General features: G+C 53.6%; 1 protein-coding gene across 1 annotated transcript; it reads right to left on the bottom strand.

Annotated features, from left to right (window-relative positions):
* Positions 1-983: 983 nt before the first annotated feature.
* Positions 984-22,750, bottom strand: RAB5C (RAB5C, member RAS oncogene family). The gene is made up of 6 exons (XM_004684174.2): positions 22,599-22,750; positions 5,501-5,750; positions 3,907-4,058; positions 3,587-3,709; positions 2,403-2,496; positions 984-1,900 (listed from the first exon to the last, which is right to left on the bottom strand). Exons 2-6 carry the CDS (start codon positions 5,664-5,666, stop codon positions 1,785-1,787), a joined length of 651 nt encoding a protein of 216 aa, XP_004684231.1. The 5' UTR covers positions 5,667-5,750; positions 22,599-22,750; the 3' UTR covers positions 984-1,784.
* Between the last annotated feature and the right edge of the window lie 500 nt (positions 22,751-23,250).

Genomic DNA, 23,250 nt, shown 5'->3' with positions numbered 1-23,250 from the left:
GATGATGTCCTTGTTGAGACTGATCACCCACAGCTTCACCTTGAGTAGCCGCTGGTACGAGAGGTCAGTCAGTAGCTGATGGTGATGGGCCAGTGGTGACTGGAAGGTTGCAACTGGATGGGGCCTACTTGGTGGGACCTAAGATTCACCAGGAGATGTAACTACCACCCAACCTGGGTCCTGCTGCCTGACCCCCTCTCGCCAGATCTACATGCAAAGCTAATGCCAGATGCTGCCTCCTCCATAGCACACAGCTGGAGCAGGCTGCAGCAGCATTGGTGTCTGTGGTCTTTTCTAGGTTTGGGGTAGAAGTGGGATATAAAAAGGTCAAGTGGGGACCCCTGGCAGCAGGAAAGGCCCATCAGGGTGGTGGGCCATCAAGAACCAAGTCTACCTGGCCCCGGGGGAAGCTGGCGGTGGCAATGTCACCTGGCCCACCTCGGCCCACTGCCCATGGCAGCAGCTCCAGCAGAGGGCCAGTTTGCATCATGCCCCAGAACCACAGAGGGCCCTGAGAGATTAGGACCAGATGACATGCATTTGGCACAGGGCTGCAGGGGCTGACAGGTAAGGAAGGCCTGGTGGTGCAGCCCTGGCCTGTCCAGGTTCCAGGCGGCATCAGTGCTCCTACTTCCTCAGGGTTCTGGTACAGAGTAACCAAAACGTCAAAGGACGCTTGATGTTTCTGACCCCCATTATTTTCAAAGACAGACTGTGTATCACGGAGGCGCCTCAAAGCTGGGGAGGTTCAGCCCCCGGCTGGTAGTACACCACCCCACTCCATTAAAGCCATTAACAGTGAAGGCCTCTTTCTCTTTGTTATCATGACCACCAACATCTCCTCATGGGGGGGTTGGGGAGTAGAGAAGGAAGAGAGGTGCTTTTGTTTAACAAGATTTAGTGATTTGCTTTCAGTTAACTTCAAGTGAGCTAGAGAGGGTATGGTCTGCTAACTCTGCCAAAGAGAGACAAGGAAGACAAGCTAGAGGTCGATCGATCGGCTGACTATATTGACAAGATACTGATTGGTTACATGTTGAAGAAAACATACAATACAAAATACAGAAAAAGTTGGTTCCACCCCTCCCGATCCCCCCTCACCCACCCCTCCCCAAATACTTCTCATCGTGATTTGGTCAGAACAGGGCTCAGAGCCAGAGGTCAGGGTGACCTAGGGTGAGGGGGCAGGGGCGGGTTGTGGGCGATGAGTTCATGGCTGTCACGATAATGCTGTGGTGATGCTGTGGTTTCTCTTCAGCTGTGAGTCAGGGCTGGGGGTTTGGGGTCTGCAGCCTGGTGACGGTCAGCTGAAGAAAAGCTCTCCCTTCCAGAACCCCTAAGGCCTGCCCCACTGTCAAAACCAAGCCCACTCCAAATACAGTCAGGATAAGATGCTCTTGCTGATCGCTAACCAGCGAGCGGAAAGGAAGGGTAACTGCTCTACCCTTCCAAGACTCAAGGATGGGGGCACACTACCAGCAAAGGAAGAGTGGGAGAGCAGTAGAAAGGGCAGGAAGTGGGAAGAGCAGATCATATATATTAAAAAAGTGACTTAAGACTTAAAATTGAATTAGTATTGTACAGAAAGGTGCAGGTGGAATAATTACTCCACCCTATGAGCAAAATTATGTGAAGAAATCATGGTGGACCGCTCCCCCTGCACCCCCACCCCTGGCGGTGGCCCGAGTCGTTAAGTACGATTGGTTAGAGTGGGTTCCAGTCGCTCGCTGGCTCGCTAGCTCGGGCGCGCTGTGGGCGGAGAAGGCGGCGCGGGCGGGGAGGGCTCAGTTGCCGCAGCACTGGCTCCGGCTGGCTGGGCTGTTCTCCTGCAGATCCACACCTCGGTTCCGGCCGGGAGCACCAGCTGCGTTCTGGGGCTCATTCTTGGGAAGCTTCTTCGCTGTTTGGGAGAGGAGGGGGAAATGTGCTTGTGAGAGTACCCCAGTATGCTCTCCCAAATCCACTTGAGCAGAATCTGGCCTTGCCCCCAGATCACTGAGAACGAACATCCTGAGGGTTTCGGAGTGCCTGGTGCACGCTGAGGAGTACCGAGGCAGGGGAGGTTAAGTGACTAGCCCAAGAGCACATCATTGCTAAGATGCAGCGCCAGAATTCAAACCCAGGGAGAATGACTGCCTGGCCAGCTGAGGCCCCACACCCTAATGTGTGGGTAGGGGATGTGATGGTGGTTGTGGCAAGCTAAAGGGTTAGGAAATGAAAGGTTGAGACCTTGACTCAGGCTTTAGAGACTTCTGGGGATCAGATGAAGAAAACACTTATGAAAACAAATTTAAAATGGTGGAAGCTGTGTTGGTGAAGGGAGCCCAGAGACTGATCGCAGAACAGCTGGCAAGTAATACAGGCCCCTAGTCAGAGGACGGGGACAAGAAGAGGCGACGTACCTATTGCCATGAAAATTTCATTCACGTTCATTGCGGTCTTTGCTGATGTCTCCATGAACAGCAAACTATTGTCATCTGCATAGGCTTGTGCTTCCTGGTTTGGATGGAGGTGAGAGAGTGGGCGGGAGGGAAATGTTGACAGCTGGCAGGGGTTGGGGCCCAGAACCCACACCTTCCCTGATCATGTAATGGACAGCATGCAGAGGCTTCGGGTCAAGGGTCCCCGCCCCCCCAAAACCCCTGCACCACACCCCCGGCTCCCTTCACATCGAGCACCCCCTCAGCTCACAGACATTGGAAGATGTTGACTTGGGTCTCCCTAAGACCATCCTGCCTCCCTGCTCTTCAAGATCACTAGGCTAGGAAATACTTCTAGAAAGTTAGCCTATAAATCCACCTGCACGTTTGGACAAAAGTGGGTAAATACATGGCTGTCAACTGCAGCACCGCTTCCAGTCTTGTCACACATGAGCTGGCAGCCCATCAGTAGAGGACTGGTAGGAAGTACGTGACGCACAGGACACGCAGGGCAGGCCCCACCTATGCACACAGCGGTCAGACGTGGTTGTATTTCTGGAAAGACCAGGATCAGAGCCTTACATCTCATATTTCTGAGAGTGCTTAAAATTTACTATGGGTGGCCCTCCCTGGTGGCGCAGCGGGTTAAAGCACAGCATGAAGAAGCTTAAACCACTTCCGCATGAGTTCAATTCCCGCCTGCCCTGGAGGAGCGCCACATGGCGAGGCAGACTGCTCCTGACCTGGCCGCTGCTCCCCTCAGCAGTATATTTTGTCGATCTGCCTGTTCTGTTCCCCTCTCTGTCTCTGGTGAATCCTCTCACCCTCCGTGTCTCTGGCCTGTACCCAGTTCTATATGAATAAATAAATCAATCTTTAAAATTTACCATGGGCAAGTATTACAGGAAAAAAAGTATTTCTTTTCCAGTAAGTTTCCTAAAGCCAGTTTACAGAAAAAAACAAGCAGATGCTTCAGCCACCACGCACATATCCTACCGCCAAAGAACAAGGATACAGGCGCTCATTTCTTTCATGTTGATGCCTTGAGTCTGAGAGGACAGCAAATCAGTCCCCCTGCTGCCTCCCAACAGGGCCCTTCCCTGAGCTAGCGAGCCACTGAGGGAGTGAGGAGGGGGCAAGTGGGGCTGAGTCCTGTCCATGCCCACCTGGAATTCCACGGCTCTCTTGCTGGCCAAGTCCGCCTTGTTACCCGCGAGTGCGATGACGATGTTGGGGCTGGCCTGCCTCTGTAACTCCTTCACCCAATTCTTGGCCCGTGCAAATGTATCCTGGGAGACAGGGTCAGAACATCAAGGGGCCATTCTGTCCAGGACCACCCACTAGAGAAGCTTAAGCCAGCAGAGCCAAGGTGCCTAAAGATGTCACCACCCAAAGGATTCTGGTGAGACAACCCCTGAGCCACAGCCGAACTCTGCCCACACCCCATCCAAAAATGGAGGGTTGAGAATAAGGGAAAATCTTTTACTGTGTTGGTGATGTCATAGACCACGATGGCAGCCTGGGCCCCCCGATAGTACATGGGGGCCAGACTGTGATATCGCTCCTGTCCAGCTGTGTCCCAGATCTCAAACTTGACTGTTGTGTCGTCCAAGCAGACGGTCTGTGTGAGGAAGGCCGCTGTAAGAGGCAAAGTGGTGTCACCAGTAAGGAGGAGCCAGAGAAGTCTCCCTTCATGCCACAACCAGGCCCCGGCACTCAGAAGCCTTCTGCTGAGAGGGACGCACACCCCTCCCCACCCCCACTCCCCAGCAGCCAGAGCAGGCAGCAGCAGGGCGACTGGAGGTTGTGTTTTTGTGCATGTCAGTGGGGATGGGGAGGGCACAGGCTTTGCAGGCCTGCACTGGGTGAGGGCAGGAGGACAAGGGCAGCCTGCTGCTCTTGAGCCATCTCAGATCACTCCGAAAATGAATGCAGCCAGGGGCAGGAGAGGGAAGGCCTGGAAGTGACCCCGAGCCTGGAAGGGTGGGCATGCGCTCCTCCACCTTCCCCTCAGGGAGCAGCTGAAGCCTCACTAGTCCCTCAGTTTGCTCCAGCCCCGAGGTGTCCCTGCCTTCGGTTTCCTGAGGACATCCTCACACACTTAGTTATGCTGGGGACGCCTGAAAGTACACGCTGTTCCACTGCCAGGCGGAGGCGGGGCGGCCAGTTCCCTAGCCGCCCCTGACACCTCCAGGCACGCTAACTGGCTGTCACCCCAGCTCTGCCCTAGACTCATTCCTGACTGGCCATCCTATGGCTTGACCTTCAGGGAACACAGTGACCCTACCTCTGGCAAGAGGAGGAGTGAAGCTTCATGGGAGGAAGTCTAGGGCTGGGAGAGGCAGGTGGGTGTCCCCTCTGCCCGGGGCCCAGCAAGGATCCCAGAAAAGCTGGTGTGGAAAGCCTGCTTTCCTCATCTGCTCTCCACCCGAGGGGCCAGGGCTCTGCCTCACTTCCCCTCTCCAGCTCCTGACTGAGTGCTGAGGAGGCAGCAGGAGACTGCTGACACGGCCCATTTTGTTTCCAGCTGCCTGGAAACCTCCAACCAAGCAGCTAGAGAGGGTGAATGAGGCCCAGGGTTGGCCTGGACCCCTCGAGGTTTATACTAGCCACTGAGTCAGGGGGCTAAGTATAGACCCTCACATCCTAAATGCTGACCCCTGGGAAACTGGTGACAGGCCCCAAGCTCCAGAAAGGTCCGCTTCAGAAATGCCTGCCCATCATCAGGCCACTTCCCCATTCTGGAAAGTGAGAGTGGCCAGGCCAGAAGCACTACCTGGCGTAGTAAGAAGGCCCTCAGAGCCCAGGTCCATAGGAGGGTTGGCGGCAAGGCCACTCAAATAATGAAGTGGCAGAACCAGGAGAGAAAGGCCGTTTTCAACTCCTGGCTATTGCCAGGGCCGTGCTCACCAGGACTCCAACAGGCTGACCAGCTGTGGGCCAGCCTGGAGCCCAGATGAGGAAGAGGTGCTGCTTCCCCAGGTGTGGACAGCCTCACTGGGCAGGCAGCTCCCTTCTCCTCAAGGCCAAGACACTTGGTGACCTCCCAGAGATCACCCCGCACACTTATGCCCACTCACCTCCAATTGTGCTCTCCTGGTACTCATGAAACTGGCCCTTGACAAAGCGGAGGACGAGGCTGGACTTGCCCACCGCAGACTCCCCCAGCAGGACCAGCTTAAACTGACAGATCTTGTTCCCTGATGCTGGTCCATTGGGTCTCGCTGCACCTCCCCGACCCGCCATGGCCCTTCCCGCTGTCGAGGTACCAGTGAGCGTGGGGTGGGGCCGGCGCTACGCAGAGGCACTTAGTGGGGAGGGGGCCTCCAACTGCGAGAGAACAACGAGAAGTACGGGTTAGTTCAGAGATGGCCGCCTGGCGACCAGGCTGGCTGCCCCCCTTCACCCCTGCCCCCGGGTCAGAAGCACCTGAACCAGGCCCTTCTGACCAGGCCGTGCGAGTCACGGATCCACTCCACAAACTTCTGAAAGGAAAGAGGAAAGTGGTCTCCCACCTTTGGGTGCTGAGTGGACACACTGCTTCCCAACCATGTATGTCCGCGTATAGACAAGCACACCCAGGACAAGGGCGGACAGCCTGGTGACAGTTCAGTCCGCAAACCACCACCACGCCTCCCAGAAGACACTGGGACCTAGGTCAGCAAACACCACACTGGAGCTCGGGCTCCAGCCGCCTCTGCAGCGCCAGAGCCGATGGCGAGGCCGATGCTGGCACCACAGGCACAGCTCAGACCTGGCACCACTGGCACAGCTCAGACCAGATGCTTGGCCTCCCTCAGGGGCATTGAAGGGCCTGGGCAGTCCACGTCGTTATCAAAATAGCTATTTTCTTCTTGCAGGAGCGACATACTTGCTCAGTCTGAGGCCTCACTGTACCCTGGAATCAAAGCCTCACTTCACGCCCCATCCTGAGCTTCTCCCCCCCCCCCCCCATTCTCAGTTTTGATGGGCCAGAAGTCTCACACACATTAAAAAACAAAACACACAGCAATGCCAGTGCTCTGCTGGTGGTCAGAACGGCTGCCAGGTTTCCCTTTTAAATAGAGACCTCAGTTCCATTCTCTGCTGGCACAGGCACAGGGTGACGCAGGGAGAGAACAGGGGGAGTATGGGTGGGCGGAGCCAGACATGGGACACCCAGACCCGCACCCCAACAGGCGGTGTTCCGGCACTGACATCTTAGTCACTAGGAGTGTGACAGCTTGGAGGACAAGCTTGTCCCCGAGATTTTGGAGCTGCAAAGGATGGGGAGCTGGTGTGCGGGAGCCGCTTACTGGGCGCACGTGGGCACTCGGTGCTGCACGCTCAGTGGGAGCCTGATGGGGGAGAGAGCGGTTTGGACAGGCCACCCTTTGAGTGGCTGCATTCTGTAAGGAGGGGTCTTAGGAGGCAGAGCTCCGCAGAGGGCTGCTGCCCCCGAGCAAGGGGAGTGTGTTCCCTAAGGGTCAAAGTCAGTGCACAAAACAGGGACTGTGGGTGGGAAGCCAGCGGACAGCAAAGGGCTCGCTTTGTTCAACCCAGATCGTTTTTCACATCCAAGTTCTCCCAGCAACTTGTTTAAAAAGTGAGCTTCAGGAAGAATGATTCACTAACCCCAGGAACAAGTTTCCTTTCTGGACAGCACCAAAGGAAAAGGGGTTTAAATGGAGGCCACCTCTTCCCCAAAATTACAGGAAGAAGTCGGGGTGGGGGGGTAATCTCAACTAGTGACAAGAAAAGCAATTTATGAAATCGCCTATAATTTCGGATGCTCTTTCATCTGAGGAGCGCTGAGCAGAGCAGCCTTGGGTCAGGCCTCTGCTCCCCGCCTCGCTGCGCTGCCATCCTCCAGGTCGGGTGTGCGCCGGGCGCTCAGGTGCTTACTAAGTCAAGTGCATTTTAGAGGCAGCTGACGTGCCCCGAGCAGCTGTGCGATTCTCATCTGTCAGTTTTCAAACAATCTCCAGTTCTCGCAGGTCAACAGCCCACTCCTCAGGTAGCAAACGCCCTGCTCAAGGCCACCTGCACGGACACAAACTCAGGGCCTTGCTGTCATTCTTCATTCCCCCTGCCTGGGCAGGAAAGATGGAGGTGATGCCCCCCCCCCACCTTTCTTTGGTTGTGGGTGAAGGAAACTCTTGGTAGCAGCAGCTTTGCTTGCCCAGCAAGGTCTGGCTCCAGTGACAGCGACAGACCCTGCACTGCAGAGTCCTCCCGACCCGGGGAGAGCCACCGAGGCCAGGTCAGAGGACAGCGCAGAGGGAAACCACAGAGGGGTTACTAGTTGGTTGTCACCATGGACCCCCCGGACAGAGTGTGGCTGAGGCGTTAGAAGAAGGGGTGCAGAAGAGTGGGGGAGGGAGCAGAGTACCAAGTTTCGGATTCCCAAAGCAGCTATGGGGGTGGGGGTGAGTGAAGAAAAATAGAGGTAACATTTGAGTCTTATCCCTGCCAAACTAGCCCAGTCGGGACTTGATATTTTAACGAGCCAGGAGAGCCAGGAACATGCGCCCAGTTGCTGACAGTCTGCCATCGGAGTCACGCGTGCAGCCAAACCCTGTGGAGCGAGGAGGGCCCGGCCTGCCGTTCTTCCAAACACGGAGGTGCTCCGTCTGGCACAAACTGGCTGGGGAAGGTCTGCCTGGACGCTGGTGCGGCCTTCCAGAGATAGCTAGTAGGCACATGGCACTTTTTATGACCTGCCGCCCCGTGGTTTTGCCACCTCCCCTCATGATCACGTGAAAACAGGTATTGAACCTTCCCACAATAAGGCAGAGAGGACGCTGGTTTTGCCATGAAGGGCTCATGGAGACACAGGAGTGTCTAAGATAGTTGCAGGCCAGCCCCAGAGCCCCAGGAATTTTACACATACATCCCCACCCCTCAAGATTGGGAAACCTTTATGTCAGGTGGTAAAGGTGAAGTCATGACTGAGCTGGCCTGCTGCCTGGAGTAGGCATCCTCACAGAGGGATCTTTCCTCTGAGCCAGGGCAGGAATGACCCACAGGTGCAGTCAGGTGCTACAGTTAGAAAGAAACATGGCACCATAAAAGTCTTTTTTTTTCACATGAAAAGCGGTCTCTTGAAGAGCTAAAGCCGAAACCAAATTTCTTATGCGGTACAGAATGGGCCAAAAGAATGTCTTTAATGCTAGTTTCAGCAACATCAAAAAACAAACAAAAAAACACCGCACTACAGGTAGGCTAGAGCTCCTCTGGGGTATTTTCCTGCTGCTGGAATGGGCAGACTTCAGACCCGTGGTCAAGGCTTTCCTTGCCAAGATGAGGTCCCCACCCCCCTCCAAACCAGAGCCTGGTCTGTCTGAAGACTGTGAAGAACGAGTGAGTGCGCACCCCAACCTCACCAGACACAGGACATTGAGCAAAGGCAAGGGCCGGGGGTGGGGGAAGAGAGAAGGGCACCTGATGCGTTTTCCCGCAAAGTGAATGAAAGGGCCAAAGGGCCCAAGCTTCTAGACACTTGCACAGGTGACAGGCATGAAGGGCGCGAGCCCAGCCACAAGGGTGGGCGAGAAGCGGGAGGAAAGGGCAGAGCCTGCTCTTTGCTCCTCCCTCTGCTCTGGACACTACAGGTCCGTGGGTCTCAAGCTTCTCCCATCAGAATCACTCAGAGAAAGCAGCTCTGACCAACTGAACCAGACCCTCCTGAGGGGGAGTCCAGAAACCAAGGTGTTTAACCTAAGTTCCCCAAGTCACTCTGGACAGTGCTTTAAGTATGAGCGACACCCTTGCTACAGGAAGGAGGGAGGAATGCAGGAGACAGACAGGCACCCCAGATGAGCACTGTGGGGATACAGGTGTGTCAGAGAGCGCTGGGCCTGAGTCTTTGCTCCATCCTGAAGCTTCTGAAGATGTGCTACTGGACTGTCGACCCTCTCCAGCCCCCGTCTGAAATGTTCACCTTTCTCTTCTCTAATCCATGAAGTCACCCACTTCATACTCATGGTCCTTCCTGTAAAAGGCTGAGCAATTCCAGCAGATGGGTGTCTCTCACGCTTCCTGTTTGCTTCAGAAGACTTCCTCTAGCTGACAGTCTGGATAGTGAGCTGATTAGGGAAACCAATCAGACTCTGCTGACCAGAGGCTGGGCCAAGGCTGCTCACTCAAGGTTAAGTTAGCTGGGGCGGGAGGGAGGTGGAGAACCGGGTGACCCCATCCCGAGCCCCACGGAGGTGGTTCTGGCCAGCGACTCTCCAGCTGCACTTTACTGTGGACATTAACATTCCTTAATATTTACCACCCCAAGACTTGGGCAAGAGAAGACTTCCTTCAGCAGAAGCAATTTGTTAGCTTGCAGAAAATGAAGCATGGGACACAGGGGAGAGGTCATGAGGCCCAAAGGCTAAGGTGGACAGCATAAAAGAGCTCGTGTCAGCTGGCAGGCACTTTACCCCCAGATTCAAGAACACCGCTCTTCCTAAATTCACGACCGCAGGGCACATGCGCAGCAGGGTTACCCAGACACGAGCTGGCGGCTGACCCAGAGCACAGAAGAACCTGACGCCACATGAGCCACGGAGGTGTCCACTCGCCCTACCCCAGCAGGACAAGCAGGTTAGGTCTCGGCAGACCTGGTTAAAGCCAGGCCCCAACATTTATTATCTGTGTGACCTTGACCAACTCATACAAGGGCCATTGTCAGCTCCGGCCCTTATCTCGCGGAGGCTTGTATTTAACAAGAGGCATGGTGTCCGCAGCACCCTCAGACTGCAGGGCGACGCCCCACAAGTGGCAGGGGCCTCACCCACCGTTCTGAGAGGCCACCCGACTGTCTCCCTGTCCAGCTCGCTGTCCCAGCTACGGAGGGGCTTGAACACCCCGTGCTGCCTGTCCGACAGAGAGGAGACGAAGGCAAGCGAGCTGGCAGGGCGAGGGCCAGCTGGTGGTGGAGCCTGTGCCGGACTCAGAACTCCCACAGGCTCCCCCAGAGACAGAAAACCAAAGAATATTAACGATGTCACCACATACACTAGCGGAACATGACTTTGAACTGTGGAAAATGCGTTTGGATCAAATTTGAAAAACACACTCACGCTGCTGTTCTATGTCCTGATTTGGGACGGAGCTATTTGGAGGTCTACAAATCTACAAATGTGAACCCTCAGGGCTACCTAAGACTTCTGTGCTTTTCTACAGTAGTTAGACTTCAATATAAAGGTTGGAAATGCTGCTGGCATAGAAGTTTGCAAACAACAATGAGAAATTAAACTTAGAAGTGCTATGATACCAATCTGGCTCCCCTGTGTATGAGATACTTTCTGTCTCCTCTTTAGTATAAATACAGAATCACAAAGGCTATCAAAAGACGAAGCCTGAGTTAGAAGAGGAGCAAAGGAGAATGAAGATCTACAAACTAAGGGCAAGATAAAGGACTCAGCACAAATAATATGACTGCTGCATATTTAATGAGAACGTAGTTTTTGTTTATACTTAACTGCAAACGAAAAGCTCTTTAAAGCTTGACAATGATAAAGAGAAAGCCTGGGCCCTTCCTGGAGGCACAACAGGCTAAAAAGCGCAACACTATAGAGCTGCCCGCAGCCACCGCAGCACGAGTTTGATCCCGGCCAGGGGAAGTGACCCACATGATGTGACAGACCTCTCCTGACCCGCCCACTCCTCCCCTCAGCAGTATATTTCAATACATCTGCTCCCCATCTGACTGATGAATACTCTCACCCCCCACAACTCTGGCCTGTACCCCAGTTCTTATCTGCATAAATAAATAAATCTTTTAAAAAAAGAGAAGCTGACATTTCTGTCATCTTAACAGAAAAGAGGTTGATGATCTGATGCTCCTCAGTCCAGAGGTAAGTGAGATGAGGTCCGATGAGGCCACCAACTCCAGGAGGCTACAAAAGGGACCGGCGAGTGGGCCACCGAGAGCCCAAACCCTGGAGACACGGGGCCGAGTGGTCCTTCACACCACCCGGGCTGAAGCCGGCGTCTCGCCAGGAATCAGCCAGGACAGAGTACGGCTGCGCCCCCCAACCTCCCCTAGTGTGGCGGGGTCTGCTGTGCCCCTGGGCCAGAGCCACAGAGTAAGGTGGATGCCACCTGAGGGGCAGACCTCCAGCCTCCTGGCACCTGCCCAGAGTGGAGAGCCAAGAAATCCTTCTCCATCCAAGCTAACAGACAGGTCCGCCAGAGTCAGCACTAACTTCCAGGCCAAGGATGGAAACCTCTAATCTCTGCTCCCTCTCCTTCCTGCACTCACAGGGAGGAAGACTGCCGGTGGGGAGGGCCGCAGGGGGAACACCCCGCATATCTGCTGACACAGGCCACAGTGTGGTCTGTCCACACTGCCCACAGATGGCCTCAGCATCCCCAGGCAGTTCTGGGATTCTTATTTGTGGGTCCGGATGGCCAACAGAGGAGCCGGGGATTCGGGAGGCTGAGTAGTGTGCAAGGCCAGACAGGGGCTCCCTGCAGCTGCACCAGGCATGGCACATCGTGACTACTGATTTTAGGAGGCACCAAGGCCCTAGACCTAACCCCGACATTCCTAAGAGACTACTGTCCCCATAAGCCTGGCCTCGCACTCAGCGCACTTCAGTCAGCAGCTTTCAGGTCCCAACGCGGGCAGTTCTGTAAGAAGCATCCAGCAAAAGGCCAATTTGAAGTCCAGCACTTTCTGCAACACGAATCCATGCAGACATCCAGCCACTGGGCATGCGGGCAAGGGGCCATGACTGCGGTGGCTCATGTGCCGCTACTCAGCATCTCACCTGCCAGTGCAGGGTGGGACGCTAGGACGGACGTCCCTTCCCCAGCCCAGGATGGAGCGGGTCCCACGGGGGCCAGTAGCATGGACACAGGATCCAGCTGGTTCACAAGCCCGTGCAGCGACAGTCCTTCGGGCAGGTCTCACTGGGATCTCCCTGGCACCCGCCTCGGGAGGGTCTCTGAGCGACCAGGAAGAGCAGCTAGGCCAGTATGTGACCCCACTGCTGCCCAGACCCAGGAGCCTGCCACCCTCACTGAGCAGCAGCACCTGTTCATCCAGCTCCTCAGACCAACAACTGACACTAGCACAAACGTCCTGTCTTTATCAAACAACACAAGGAAGCCATGGGAATTCAGTTCACTGCCGTCTCTGCTTTGCCCTCGGCTGCTAGAGACAGCAGGGGCAGAGGTCGTGTTTGAGAGAAGAGCAGGGGAAAAGAGAATCAGGCATCGGATCCCAGCAGGCCAAATTCCTCTTGCTCAGACACCACAGATGCCGTGGCCCAAGCCTGCCCAACCGACAAGAAGCAAGATCGGCGTTCTCTCTGTGGGGCCAGGGAAGTGGCTGCTCTCAGAGCTGGGTGGCAGGCGACAGCGTTTTAGGTTGCCTTTTTCTTTAATTTCTGCCGAACAAAACAGAGGATGGCACCAGATGAAGAAATCAGGCAGCGAATGGGCCTAAACAAGTTTCAGTGTATGAATCAAACTTCTATTTTTGTGGCCACAAATTTTCGTAAGACTGTTAGAGGTGCAGAGAGGCTAGAACTTGGGGGCTTGAGGGCTGGAAGGCGCAACCAAGGGCACCAGCGATGAGAAAGCCAACCTACAAAGTCCTCAAAGGCAAACTATGTGCTTCCTTTGTTTCAACAGCACAAAACATCACACCTGACACATAGCAGGTGCTCATAAACATGGCGAACCAAGCCTGCGACAAAGGTTGGATCTGGTTAGATCTGGTAAGAGAATGGAGAAGTCAAAGGTATAAACACACACTCACCTGCCAGAGCAGGTTTCCCTGACAGAGCCACAGTCCAAAGACAAGAGGACTCACCCTTCACGCCAACGCCCAGGAACCCTAAGGTTCCTTCTGCACAGGGGTTAAGAGCTCAGGCACCGGAGTCAGCCAGATCCTGACACTACCATCCAGTAGGGTGACCTTGTGCTGTGTCACTGAACCCATTTCCTCAGGTGGAATCGCAGAGACCATGTCACCCACTGAAGGGCCTGGCTCAGTGAGCACCAGTCATTGTTGCAGGGTAGGGGATTCACTGCCCCAAGAAATCCTGTGAAGGAAGGGGACTTCTCAGTCAGAGCACTCGAACGCCACCCGTGGACCCCATCTTCAGCAAGGATGCTGAATGGGACAGCTGCTACGCGTAGTCTGAATGTTTGTGTCCCCCAAAAATCCATACATTGGAATCCCAGTCCCTGATGCAATGGTTTTTGGGGGGCAGGGGCCTTTGGAGGTGACTTGGCCACGAGGCAGAGCCTGTATGACTGGGATAGTGCCCTCTTCAAAAACATTTCAGAGCACTCTTTGGAACACTCTCTGGAACCTCACGGGCTCCAGAACTGTAGGAAATAAATCTTGGTTGTTGATAGGTCAGCCAGTTGGCGGTATTTTGTTAGAATGACTCAAACAGACTCAGGCACCAACTCTCACAGTGTCCCAGGATAGGGGCCAACTCATGCCTGGTATCTTGTGTCCTGTCAACAACCCACCTTTATACTCTCTGGAGACGGGCTTCCAAAACCACAAGAATGGGGGGATCACCACCACCCAAACAAATTAGCACAGAGTTGAAGCCCTCAGCCAGGCAAACCCTTAACTCCTCAAAAGAAAAAAGTCCCACAACACAAACCATCTTACAACACTAACACCCTCCTATCTCTTTCAGGAAAGGGAAGAAGTAGTTCACTGTGGGAGGGGACAGGAATAGGACAGCTGACCAAGAAACCAGAGTTCCTTTTTAGAAAATCAGGCTGAGGGCCTCCCTGGTGTTGTAAGGGACTAAAAAGCAGCACCATGAAGCTAACTGCAGCCACTGCAGCATGAGTTCGATCCCCAGCCAAGGAGCTGACCCACATGACGCAGCAGACTTCTCCTGACCTGCCTGCTGCTCCCCTCAGCAGTATGTTTCAGTCAATCGGCCTGTTCTGTCCCCTACTCCGTCTCTGGTGAATCCTCTCACCCCATCCCCCACACCTCTGGCCTGTACCCCAGTTCTTACATGCATAAGTAAACCTTTTTTAAAAATCAGGCTGAAAATGCTAGAGGTCTGGAAATTGGCATCACCAGGAGAGCAATACAAGATGTTGGAGAGGCACCAGGGCTGGGGAGGCCACCCACACCCTCCCCTGGGTCCTGAAGCTCGACAGCCACCTGACGGGGACACAGGGAGCTATGAATAGAAGGCAAGAAGCTCATAAACCAACTCCTGTTAGGATCCCAAGTTAGTACTTCCAGCAGGGCTCCAGTTACACATCTTCAGAAGGGTGACAGGACAGCGGAAGGATTTAAGCTCTCAATGATTCAGGATCGCAGCTCCAAGTGACAGCCTGAGCCCGCCTAGAGCCACAAACCTACAGCGCTCCTGAAGGGGAAGTCTGGTTTTGAGTGGCAGCAAAAGATGCAGCTCCATGCCATGAGCCCGAGAACGCTGTGCCTGAACTAGATAACAATCACATCTCACATCCCGTCTCTTCCTACTCCAGAGTAAATACCAACCTGACCGTTTCTGGATCAATGGGTCCGGGAGGGGCACAAGTATGAATGAGCGAGCAGGGAAGCAATAGCCTGCTCTTAGGTCAAGGCCCAGGATTCTCCCGGGGGAGATTTCCCAGGTATTCCTCTCCCTGTCCAGCGGTGGAGTCTTGAGTGTTTATGACTAATCATCAAGAGAAAAAACAAGCGAATCCATCCACATGCTCCACGGTGACGTACTTGAGAGGAAGTGTTTACTGAAAGACTGTGGCCTGGAGAGACCTCTCTCTAGGATGCTGGCGGAAGTAACAAGTGAGCCTGCAACATCTTGTAGTGTGTGGAAGAGAGACAAGGTGCTCACAAATGAAAACAAGAAAATGATAGAGACTGGTCAAGGGGAGCCGAAGAGCAAAGGTGGAACCAGAGCAAAAAGATAGTACTGGGTTCTAAACCATTTCTAAACCAATGTGAAAATTAGTGTCCACACTACTGGAGATAAATGGGGGAGAACAAAGACCTTGCGGGAAGAGGAGGACTCACTTCTCATGGGTGAGCTATGGGTAGTGACTTCCTTTCAAAGAAAGGGGAGATGGAACTTTGCAGGGAGAAACCTGACAAGCGTCACCTCAGCCAGGGGACATGACAGTCATGTCACTGTTGTCTTTCTGCTCCCAGACAGCATGGCGGGAAAGGCACTTCTGTGATCCTCTTCCCAAACTCATCATTCCAGTCTAACCCTGAGACAGACTTCAGACAAACCCCAGTTGACACATGCTATAAAACCCTGCGCATAGTCCTTAAAATTGTCAAGGTCATCGAAAACATGGGAAGTCTGAGAATCTGTCAGAGAGCAGCCTGACTGGACGTGATGACTCGGCTGCACTATCCTGGATCTAGGAACAGAAAAGGGACATGAGATCAAAGGTAAGGAATAAAGACTGAATAAAGTTTGGACTCTAGTTAATAACAAAGTATTGATACTGATTCATTAGTGTTGAGAAATGTATTGTGTCTGTATAGAGATATAATAATAGTAAAAAGTGGGTGGAGGGGGGTGTGGAAAAACTACCACCTTAGTGATTTTTCTTAAACTATTCTGAAATAAAACTTTATTAAAAAAAAGAAAACAGGCCCTTCCTAATAGTGCAATGGGTTAAAGCCCAGTATTGCAAAGCTAGCTGCAGCTGCTTTAGCGAGAATTCAAGAATTCGATCCTAGGCCATGGCGCGGGAGACCTCTCCTGACCTGCCCACTGCTCCCCTCTCCTGACCTGCCCGCTGCTCCCCTCAGCAGTGTACTTCGTCCATTTGCCTGTCCTGCTCCTCACTGTCTCTGGTGAATCCTCTCACCGCCCCTGCACCTCTGACCTGTATGCCAGTTCTATAAGAATAAATAAATCTTTTTAAAAATTAATTTAAAAAAAGAAGAAAAAACAAGGCACAGCTCATCAATGACAAGATGAGCTCCAAGGACCGGAGTCACCATGAATTCATGTTTGCAGAAACAAGCTGGGCTGACAGGAGCGCGGGGGGTGGGCAAGAACCACAGAAATACACGAAAGGTCTCGTTTCACATCACTTTCGTGACATCATGATGAGAGAACTATCTACTGGGAGGGGCTGCTATGTGCAGCTGGCAGGCCTCGCCATGCCTGTGCAGGTTCTCTCTGCAAGAACTCACACCCCAAAGGTGTGCTCGCTAGGTTCCCTGGCGTCTCTCCATGGCCTGGCCTAGCGCGGGTGGAAGGTCACCCCGTCCGGGGTGGGCGCCTGCCCACAGCCAAGCTGCTGGCCAGGGTTCCAGCCCGCCAACAAACAGGATAGAAAATGCATGAATGAGCCCAAATTACTGTTAGGTATTGGAAGTGTCCTGGGTTCTTATTTAGACATTTCATGATGCTTCTGTGACCAGACATGTGCCATAGGCGCTCAACCCTTCTTTCTCTCAGCCTGAGGTAACTGGTTTCATTTCATGCCGCTCCTTAAACTTGCAGTTTCCAAGATCATAGAATGCCAGGCGACTATAGTCCACAGTGAGGAGAGGGTAACAGGGGCGCTCAGGGGCCATGCTTGCGCCCCACGTGTAGATCACACCACTCAGTGGTCTACAGAGCTGTGGGCCCTACCTTCCTAAGCCCACCTCAAGGAGCCTTGTGCACGCAGCACCTGGGCCGGAGCTCACTTCTGTGGATCCCCACTAAGAGCTGGCCTGGGGTTGCTGCCGCCCCACCATACACAGCTGCCTTCCCCAGGAATCTCTCTGCTGGCATTGGAAATCTGGGGCGTCCCATCCTCTGGAGACTGAGTATGTGACCTGGACCTCCCCGGCCCCGCATCAGTCTTTCTGTAGCATCCATCTTATTTACCTGTCTGCTTTGTCTTTGAGAGTTTTTTGGAGGAAGGACAGAAGAAATGGCCCAAGTAATCAGACGAATGAGAGGCTGACACCAAGCTATGTGAGTTTAAGAAGTGTGTGATGGGAAGTGGCCTGAACTAGCTGCCAGGGCAGGAGCACAGGGGCTGTGCTTCCCATGAAGACCACAGTGGGCACCCACCACACGTGCAGGCAGGTGCTGGACAGACACACCGGCCGGTGCACCTGCGGGCCACACGCCATGCACGGAGGCAGACAAGTCACGGGAGGCAGCACGGGAGGCCCGTCCTCGCCTGCCTGGGGGAAGGAAAGGCTCCAAGGAAGCAGGGGACTGAGCAGCCACCTGAGTTTTGGGAAGAAAGTGGGGAGCTGCTGCCTCCAGGCAGGGGAGGCACAGCTCGAGACAGCCCTGTGCTGCACAGGGCCCCAAGCAGACTCTACACTCTGGCCCCAGCTCTGCCGCTTGCTGTGGAGTCTGTGAGGGTCACACACGGCACCTTCTTCCAGGGCCACTATGAGGATTCAAGGGGTCACAGCATACAAAAGGGCTCAGGTCACCTCGCCTGTAGTAGGCAGATCTCAAAGAGTTTAGCTGGGTCTTGTACCGCTGTTTCCACATAGGTATGTCTACCCTGAAAACCAGTGCCATGCAACACCCGGCTATTAACAGTATGAGGGACCTCCTTGGTGGCGCAACGGGTTAAAGCACAGCACTGTAAGGGGCCACGTGGGTGTGAGTTTGATCCTGCCCGGAGGTGACCCATGTGGCGCGGCAGACCTCTCCTAGGAGTCTTGCCCGCTGCTCCCCTCAGCAGTGTGCTTCATCAATCTGTCTGTCCTACTCCTCACTCTGTCTCTGGTGAATCTTCTCACCGCCCCTGCACCTCTGGCCTGTACCTCAGTTTTGTATGCTTAAAGAAAGCTTAAAAAAATCAGTATGATGAGGCAGAGAATGCCTTCAGAAGTATCTCAGTTCTTCTCTACCAGACAGCATTATTAATTCGATTTGGGGACAGCTTAGTTTATAAGTCCTTCCTGAAATGGTGTCTCTAAAATGGCCCCAACAAAGTACCCTGACTCAAGTCAGGGGAAAGAAAAAGCAAAACCCTGGGAGAATCTGAGAATCAAACCCAAAGCAGTCTGCTGCAACTGAACTATTGTCTTCAAGTTTCCTGTTTTAGCTTAAATTCACACGAACTTTGCATTCTATCTACAGTAGATCCAGAACTATTTTAATGTGAAAATGTTTAAAACTGAGTAAGATGGGCCTCCCTGGGGGCACTAGGGATTAAGTATCAGCACTATGAAGCTATCAGCAGCCGTTGCAGCATGAGTTCAATCCCCAGCCAGGGAGGTGACCCACATGGCACAGCAGACCTCTCCTGTCTCACTGGCTGCTCCCCTCAGCTGTGCATTTCAGTAGATCTGCCTGTTCTGCTCCCCACTCTTTCTCTGATGAGTCCTCTCACCCCTACACCTTTGGCCTGTACCTCAGTTCTTGTATGCATAAATAAATATATCTTTAAAATACAAAAAAAAAAAAAAGTGAGCAAGATGGAAGGGCCCAGGAGATGCAAAGGCCTCTCTCTGGCTCTGTGGGCCCGCTGTACACAACACCAACAGGTCAGAAACCCCAGCAGGGTGGGGAAGCCCAGCAGAACAGCCATGGCTTAGCGGTCTGTACAATGGGAATACCCACATCAACTGTTCAGCAGCTATAAGACAAGACAACATGTGACACCATTAAGCAAAGCACCACGCTTCACAGTGACACATAGTATGGGTGTTGAATCAGAACTCTAAGGGAGGAGGGCCTTCCTGGTGGTGCAAGGGTTTAGGTCTCAGCACTATGAAACTACTCAGCATGAGTTCGCTCTCCAGCCAGGGAGCTGACACACATGGCAAGGCAGATGTCTCCTGTCTCACCTGCTGCTCCCCTCAGCAGTTTATTTCAGTAGATCTGATGTTCTGCTCTCCACTCTGTCTCTGGTGAATCCTCTCACCTCCCACACCTTTGGCCTGTATCCCAGTTCTTGTATGCATAAATAAATAAACAAACCCTTTTTTCTAAGAGTTTTTTAAAGATTTATTTATGCACACAGAATGGGGTATAGGCCAGAGGTGCAGGGGTAGGTGGTGAGAGGATTCACCAGAGTCAGAATGGAGAGCAGAATAGGCTGACTGACTAAAATATACACTGTTGAGGGGAGCAGCAGGTGCGTCAGTAGAGGTCTGCCACGCCCTGTGTGTCACCCACCCTGGCCAGGGATCGAACTCATGCTGCAGTGGCTGCGATGACTTCATGGGCAGCACCTTAACCCATTGTGCCACCAGGGAGGGCCAAAAAAAAATGTAAGGGAGGAATTCCGTGATACCTCTCCCAAATGCCATGGACCCACAAAATTTCTGTACTCGGGAATGGACTCACACTTTCACCCTTTGCTCCTAATCCTGCAATATATTTTATATCCCCATTGGAAGAAAGAGAGGCTCAGGAGGTCAAGTTCTAAGCCCAAGGCCATACAACTTAAAACGGGGGAATCAGGTCTGGATGATTCTAATGTCCTAGGGCCTTCCAGCCCACCACATTACTGTTCTCTTTACCTCAGAGAAAGAAAGGTCTTTCTAAGAAGTGCTTGGTGGGGCTGAATTTAAATGTGACCTTGCTCTGTTTCCCTGTAAATTCTACTGAAAAGAGCTCCTGGTGGTGAGTCACATTCTTCCCACCTGCAAGCAAGAGGCAGCACCAAAGCAGAGTCAGGGGCTAAGCAGAGGTGAGCCCCACTGGTTCACTATACCGTTAGCCTGCTCCGAGGGACCCCTGAGTCCAGTCACTTTTACTTTCATTTTCTAGCCATCATGACTCTTAGGCTCCCAAGAAATAAGTGGCATGAGATGTCAGCAAGCTCTCAGGCCCTCCAGAGCACAGTCACAGCTGCATGGGCCCCCCAGGCAGAGGAGAAGGGGACCAAGAAGGAGGGCAGGAGGGTGAGTAAGGGATGGGGAGGAGGAAGGAAGCAGAGTGGAGGAGGCTGGCGGGTCTGCACTTGGCGTGAGCTTGCCCACCACTGAGTCCACTCTTTTTACGAACTGCCAAAGGGCCACTCGCACGGAAGGTGAGGTGCATCTTGTCCCAATCTTGAGCTCTAAAACCCTTCTCTCTGCCACTTTCCATGTGACCTACAGTAAGTTGTTTAATTTCCTTCAGCAGCATCTCTTTAAGATGGTTTCTGAAAATCAGTTGTTAACTACCCCCTTTTGTATCAAAGTAGGATAAAGGCCAACTAGCTTTTAAGCAGCAGGAGAGGAGACGAGTGGGCCAGAGAGGAAGGGTTTTTGCCCCCCACAAGAGCCTCCCTCTTTCTGCCCAGAGGCGTTAGATCTCTCCTCAGACTCTATAACTCAATGCCAGAAGGGGCTGCCTAGCCACCTGGTGCACGGGCGCCTTCTCGGCTCCCTGGGAGAGCTTCTTTAAAAGTGTTTCAGAATCAGAGCCAGGAGAGCATGTCCAGACAAGGAAGGCCCCTTCTGAAGACTGGTCACCCCAAAAGCTCCAGATCCATGGCTTACTTCTGAGGAAGTAAGTTTGTTCACACCAATAGCCAAATGAGCAGGTGGCCTCTCTGGCCCTGCCCCTCCGAGGCACAGGCTGACCAGGTTAGAGAAACTACATTGGTGTAGAAGACTCCAACACCCTCCAAAGACACCCATACAGAGAATTTGAGCTCCAGTTATTGAAGGAAGGCTTTTTTTGTTGTCCAGTAAGAAGTGAAATAACTGCACCGCCAGGTCTAGCTCAAGACTGTAGGAAACGATCACTGATGGCTGTCCAGAAGTCAAAAAGCTCTCAAGACAAAAAAAAAAAAATCTTTAGTACTTGCAAATAGCATCCAAGGGCAGTGAAGGTGCCCAGAATACTGAGCCACAGAAACACCAAAGATGGCACTGTCTTCCTTTCCTCCACTGGAGATTGCAAGGGTCAGTCATGGCCTCAGAGTCAGGTTGCCCTCATTAAAGTACATTCTCTGGCTTGTACTTTGGCCACATAACAAAGAGCCTCCCAACTTAGTCTGACACAGCAGCCATTTCACACATTTAAGTCCCAGGCAACAGACAAGGATCATATATCAGTACAGGTAGTCTCTTGGGATGTCTGGAAGGAACTAGCATTTTCTGGCACATATGGGAATTCCCTGGGCTACCAAGATTAGCCCATTAAGAATACAGAGGTACCATTATGATCTCAACTTATTTCTCTACTACCCACAATTGATCCAAGTCTAAAAGGGAATGGAGATCGGCCCTGATACCAGAAGGGAAGAGGACCTGTTGCTCAGGGTGGCGGTGTGTGTGTGTGCGCGTGCACGCGTGCACTCTTTGGGGTGGGAAAGGGACGGTCTAGGACCCTTCAACTCCAGACTCCTCGTTCCCAATCTGTTCCTCCTCCCCACCGGCCAGAAGGCAGCAGTCCCAGGAGGAGCAGTCCCTCAGTGGCAGCTTGGGAAACACTCACGTGTTCAGGGAGGACAGTGCTGAGCCTGGAGCAAGGGGGGAGGAGGAGGAGAGACAGAAGATAATGAATGGGCAGATCCACCCAGATCTGTGATCTGTAGCTAGGATTAAGCAAACCTCAGCTAAATTCTTGAGCGGCAGGAAGAGAGATACTCAGAACAACACAACTAAAGAGCAACATAACTGGAGGACAGGATTGGGGGCAGAGGGGCTGAGGCAAGGAGAAAAACAGCTCATTCCTAAAAAGTAACCCAAACTCTGCTGAGATCCTGTTGGCTCTCTGGCTTGAGAAAGAGAGGAAGTAGGTAGGAGTTGTGGGAGCGTGCAGTGTGCAACGGTCTCGCTTAGGACCCCCCACTCCTCCCCCCAAAAAGAACCAAGGTAAAATTCCTCTAGAGCTGGAGGCACAAGTGTTTGTGTGTGCGTGTGCGTGTGCGTGTGTGTGTGTGTGTGTGTGGGACAGGGGCAGGGTGAGGAAAAATGACGACCGACAACACTCCTCGCCACCTCTGAAAGGAAAAGGAGACAGGTTTCTTTGCACCAGCCAGAGACTCCTCCAATTCTAGGAGCAGAGGGAGCGGAACTTGGGGTCTCTCCCTCCTCCAATTGAACTGGACAGGTCACAGGACAGCCCGGGGGATAACCCAAAGCTCACGAAAGGCAGGGAAGAGAAGCGAAGAAGGGACCCCCTGCGGCCCGACGTCTGGGACGCCCCTTAAGAGGGGGCTACGGATCGGGGGAGGGGTCAGTATCCCCCGAAGCCGGGGTTGGGCGGGAGGAAGGCCTGCCCCGAAAAGGACTTAACGCGAGCGGGACACGGATCCCGGGACAAGGACACTCACGGCGGCTCCGGGGCGGCGGCGTTACTTAGGGCCCGGGCTCGGACAGGTTCCGATCCTCTCCCCCCGGCTGTGTCCCAGGCTCGGGCCTCCACTTCCGCCTTTCAGCCGCTCCGGATCCGGATCTCCAACCTGTGACCCGCCCCTCAATGCTCCCAGGTGACTGGCAGGGAAGAGAGGCCAATGGGAGGCACTCCTGGATGACTCACAAGCAACGCGAGTCGGGGACGCCGCAGAAGCGGCCGAGCGCGCGCGGGGGACGGCGGGACTTGTAGTTCTTGGTGCTGGGAGGAGCCGGCGGCCGCCTGGGACTTGGGGTTAGGGTGGAGTCCGCTGCTGGCTGGGCGGAGCCCAGCCGGGAACTTTAAGGGCAGGCGTGCCGACCGCGTCACGGCTGGTTGCAGGCGCCCTGAGGGGAGGCGGGCGGCTGAGCGCTGGAAGAGGGCAGAAGGCTGTGCGTGCAGAATTGGGAAAGGAAAAACATGGTGCACTTGAGGCCGCGTCGACCAGTCCTGTGACTCGGTAACCGGAGCTGCCATCTGCACATTGGAGCCAAATTAGCTCTGGAAGCCGAACAGTTGGGGAGACCCCGTGATGGGGAGGTGGCAGAAGCTTCTTAGGCCAGTGGGTGAGATCAAAGGAAGCGCTCCAGCCA

Source organism: Condylura cristata, unplaced genomic scaffold (assembly GCF_000260355.1).
Source record: "Condylura cristata isolate star-nosed mole 26May11 unplaced genomic scaffold, ConCri1.0 scaffold00017, whole genome shotgun sequence".
Classification (NCBI taxonomy): Eukaryota; Metazoa; Chordata; class Mammalia; order Eulipotyphla; family Talpidae; genus Condylura; species Condylura cristata.
Note: the sequence above shows the minus strand (reverse complement) of the source record. Positions and strands in the feature narration are given on the sequence as shown.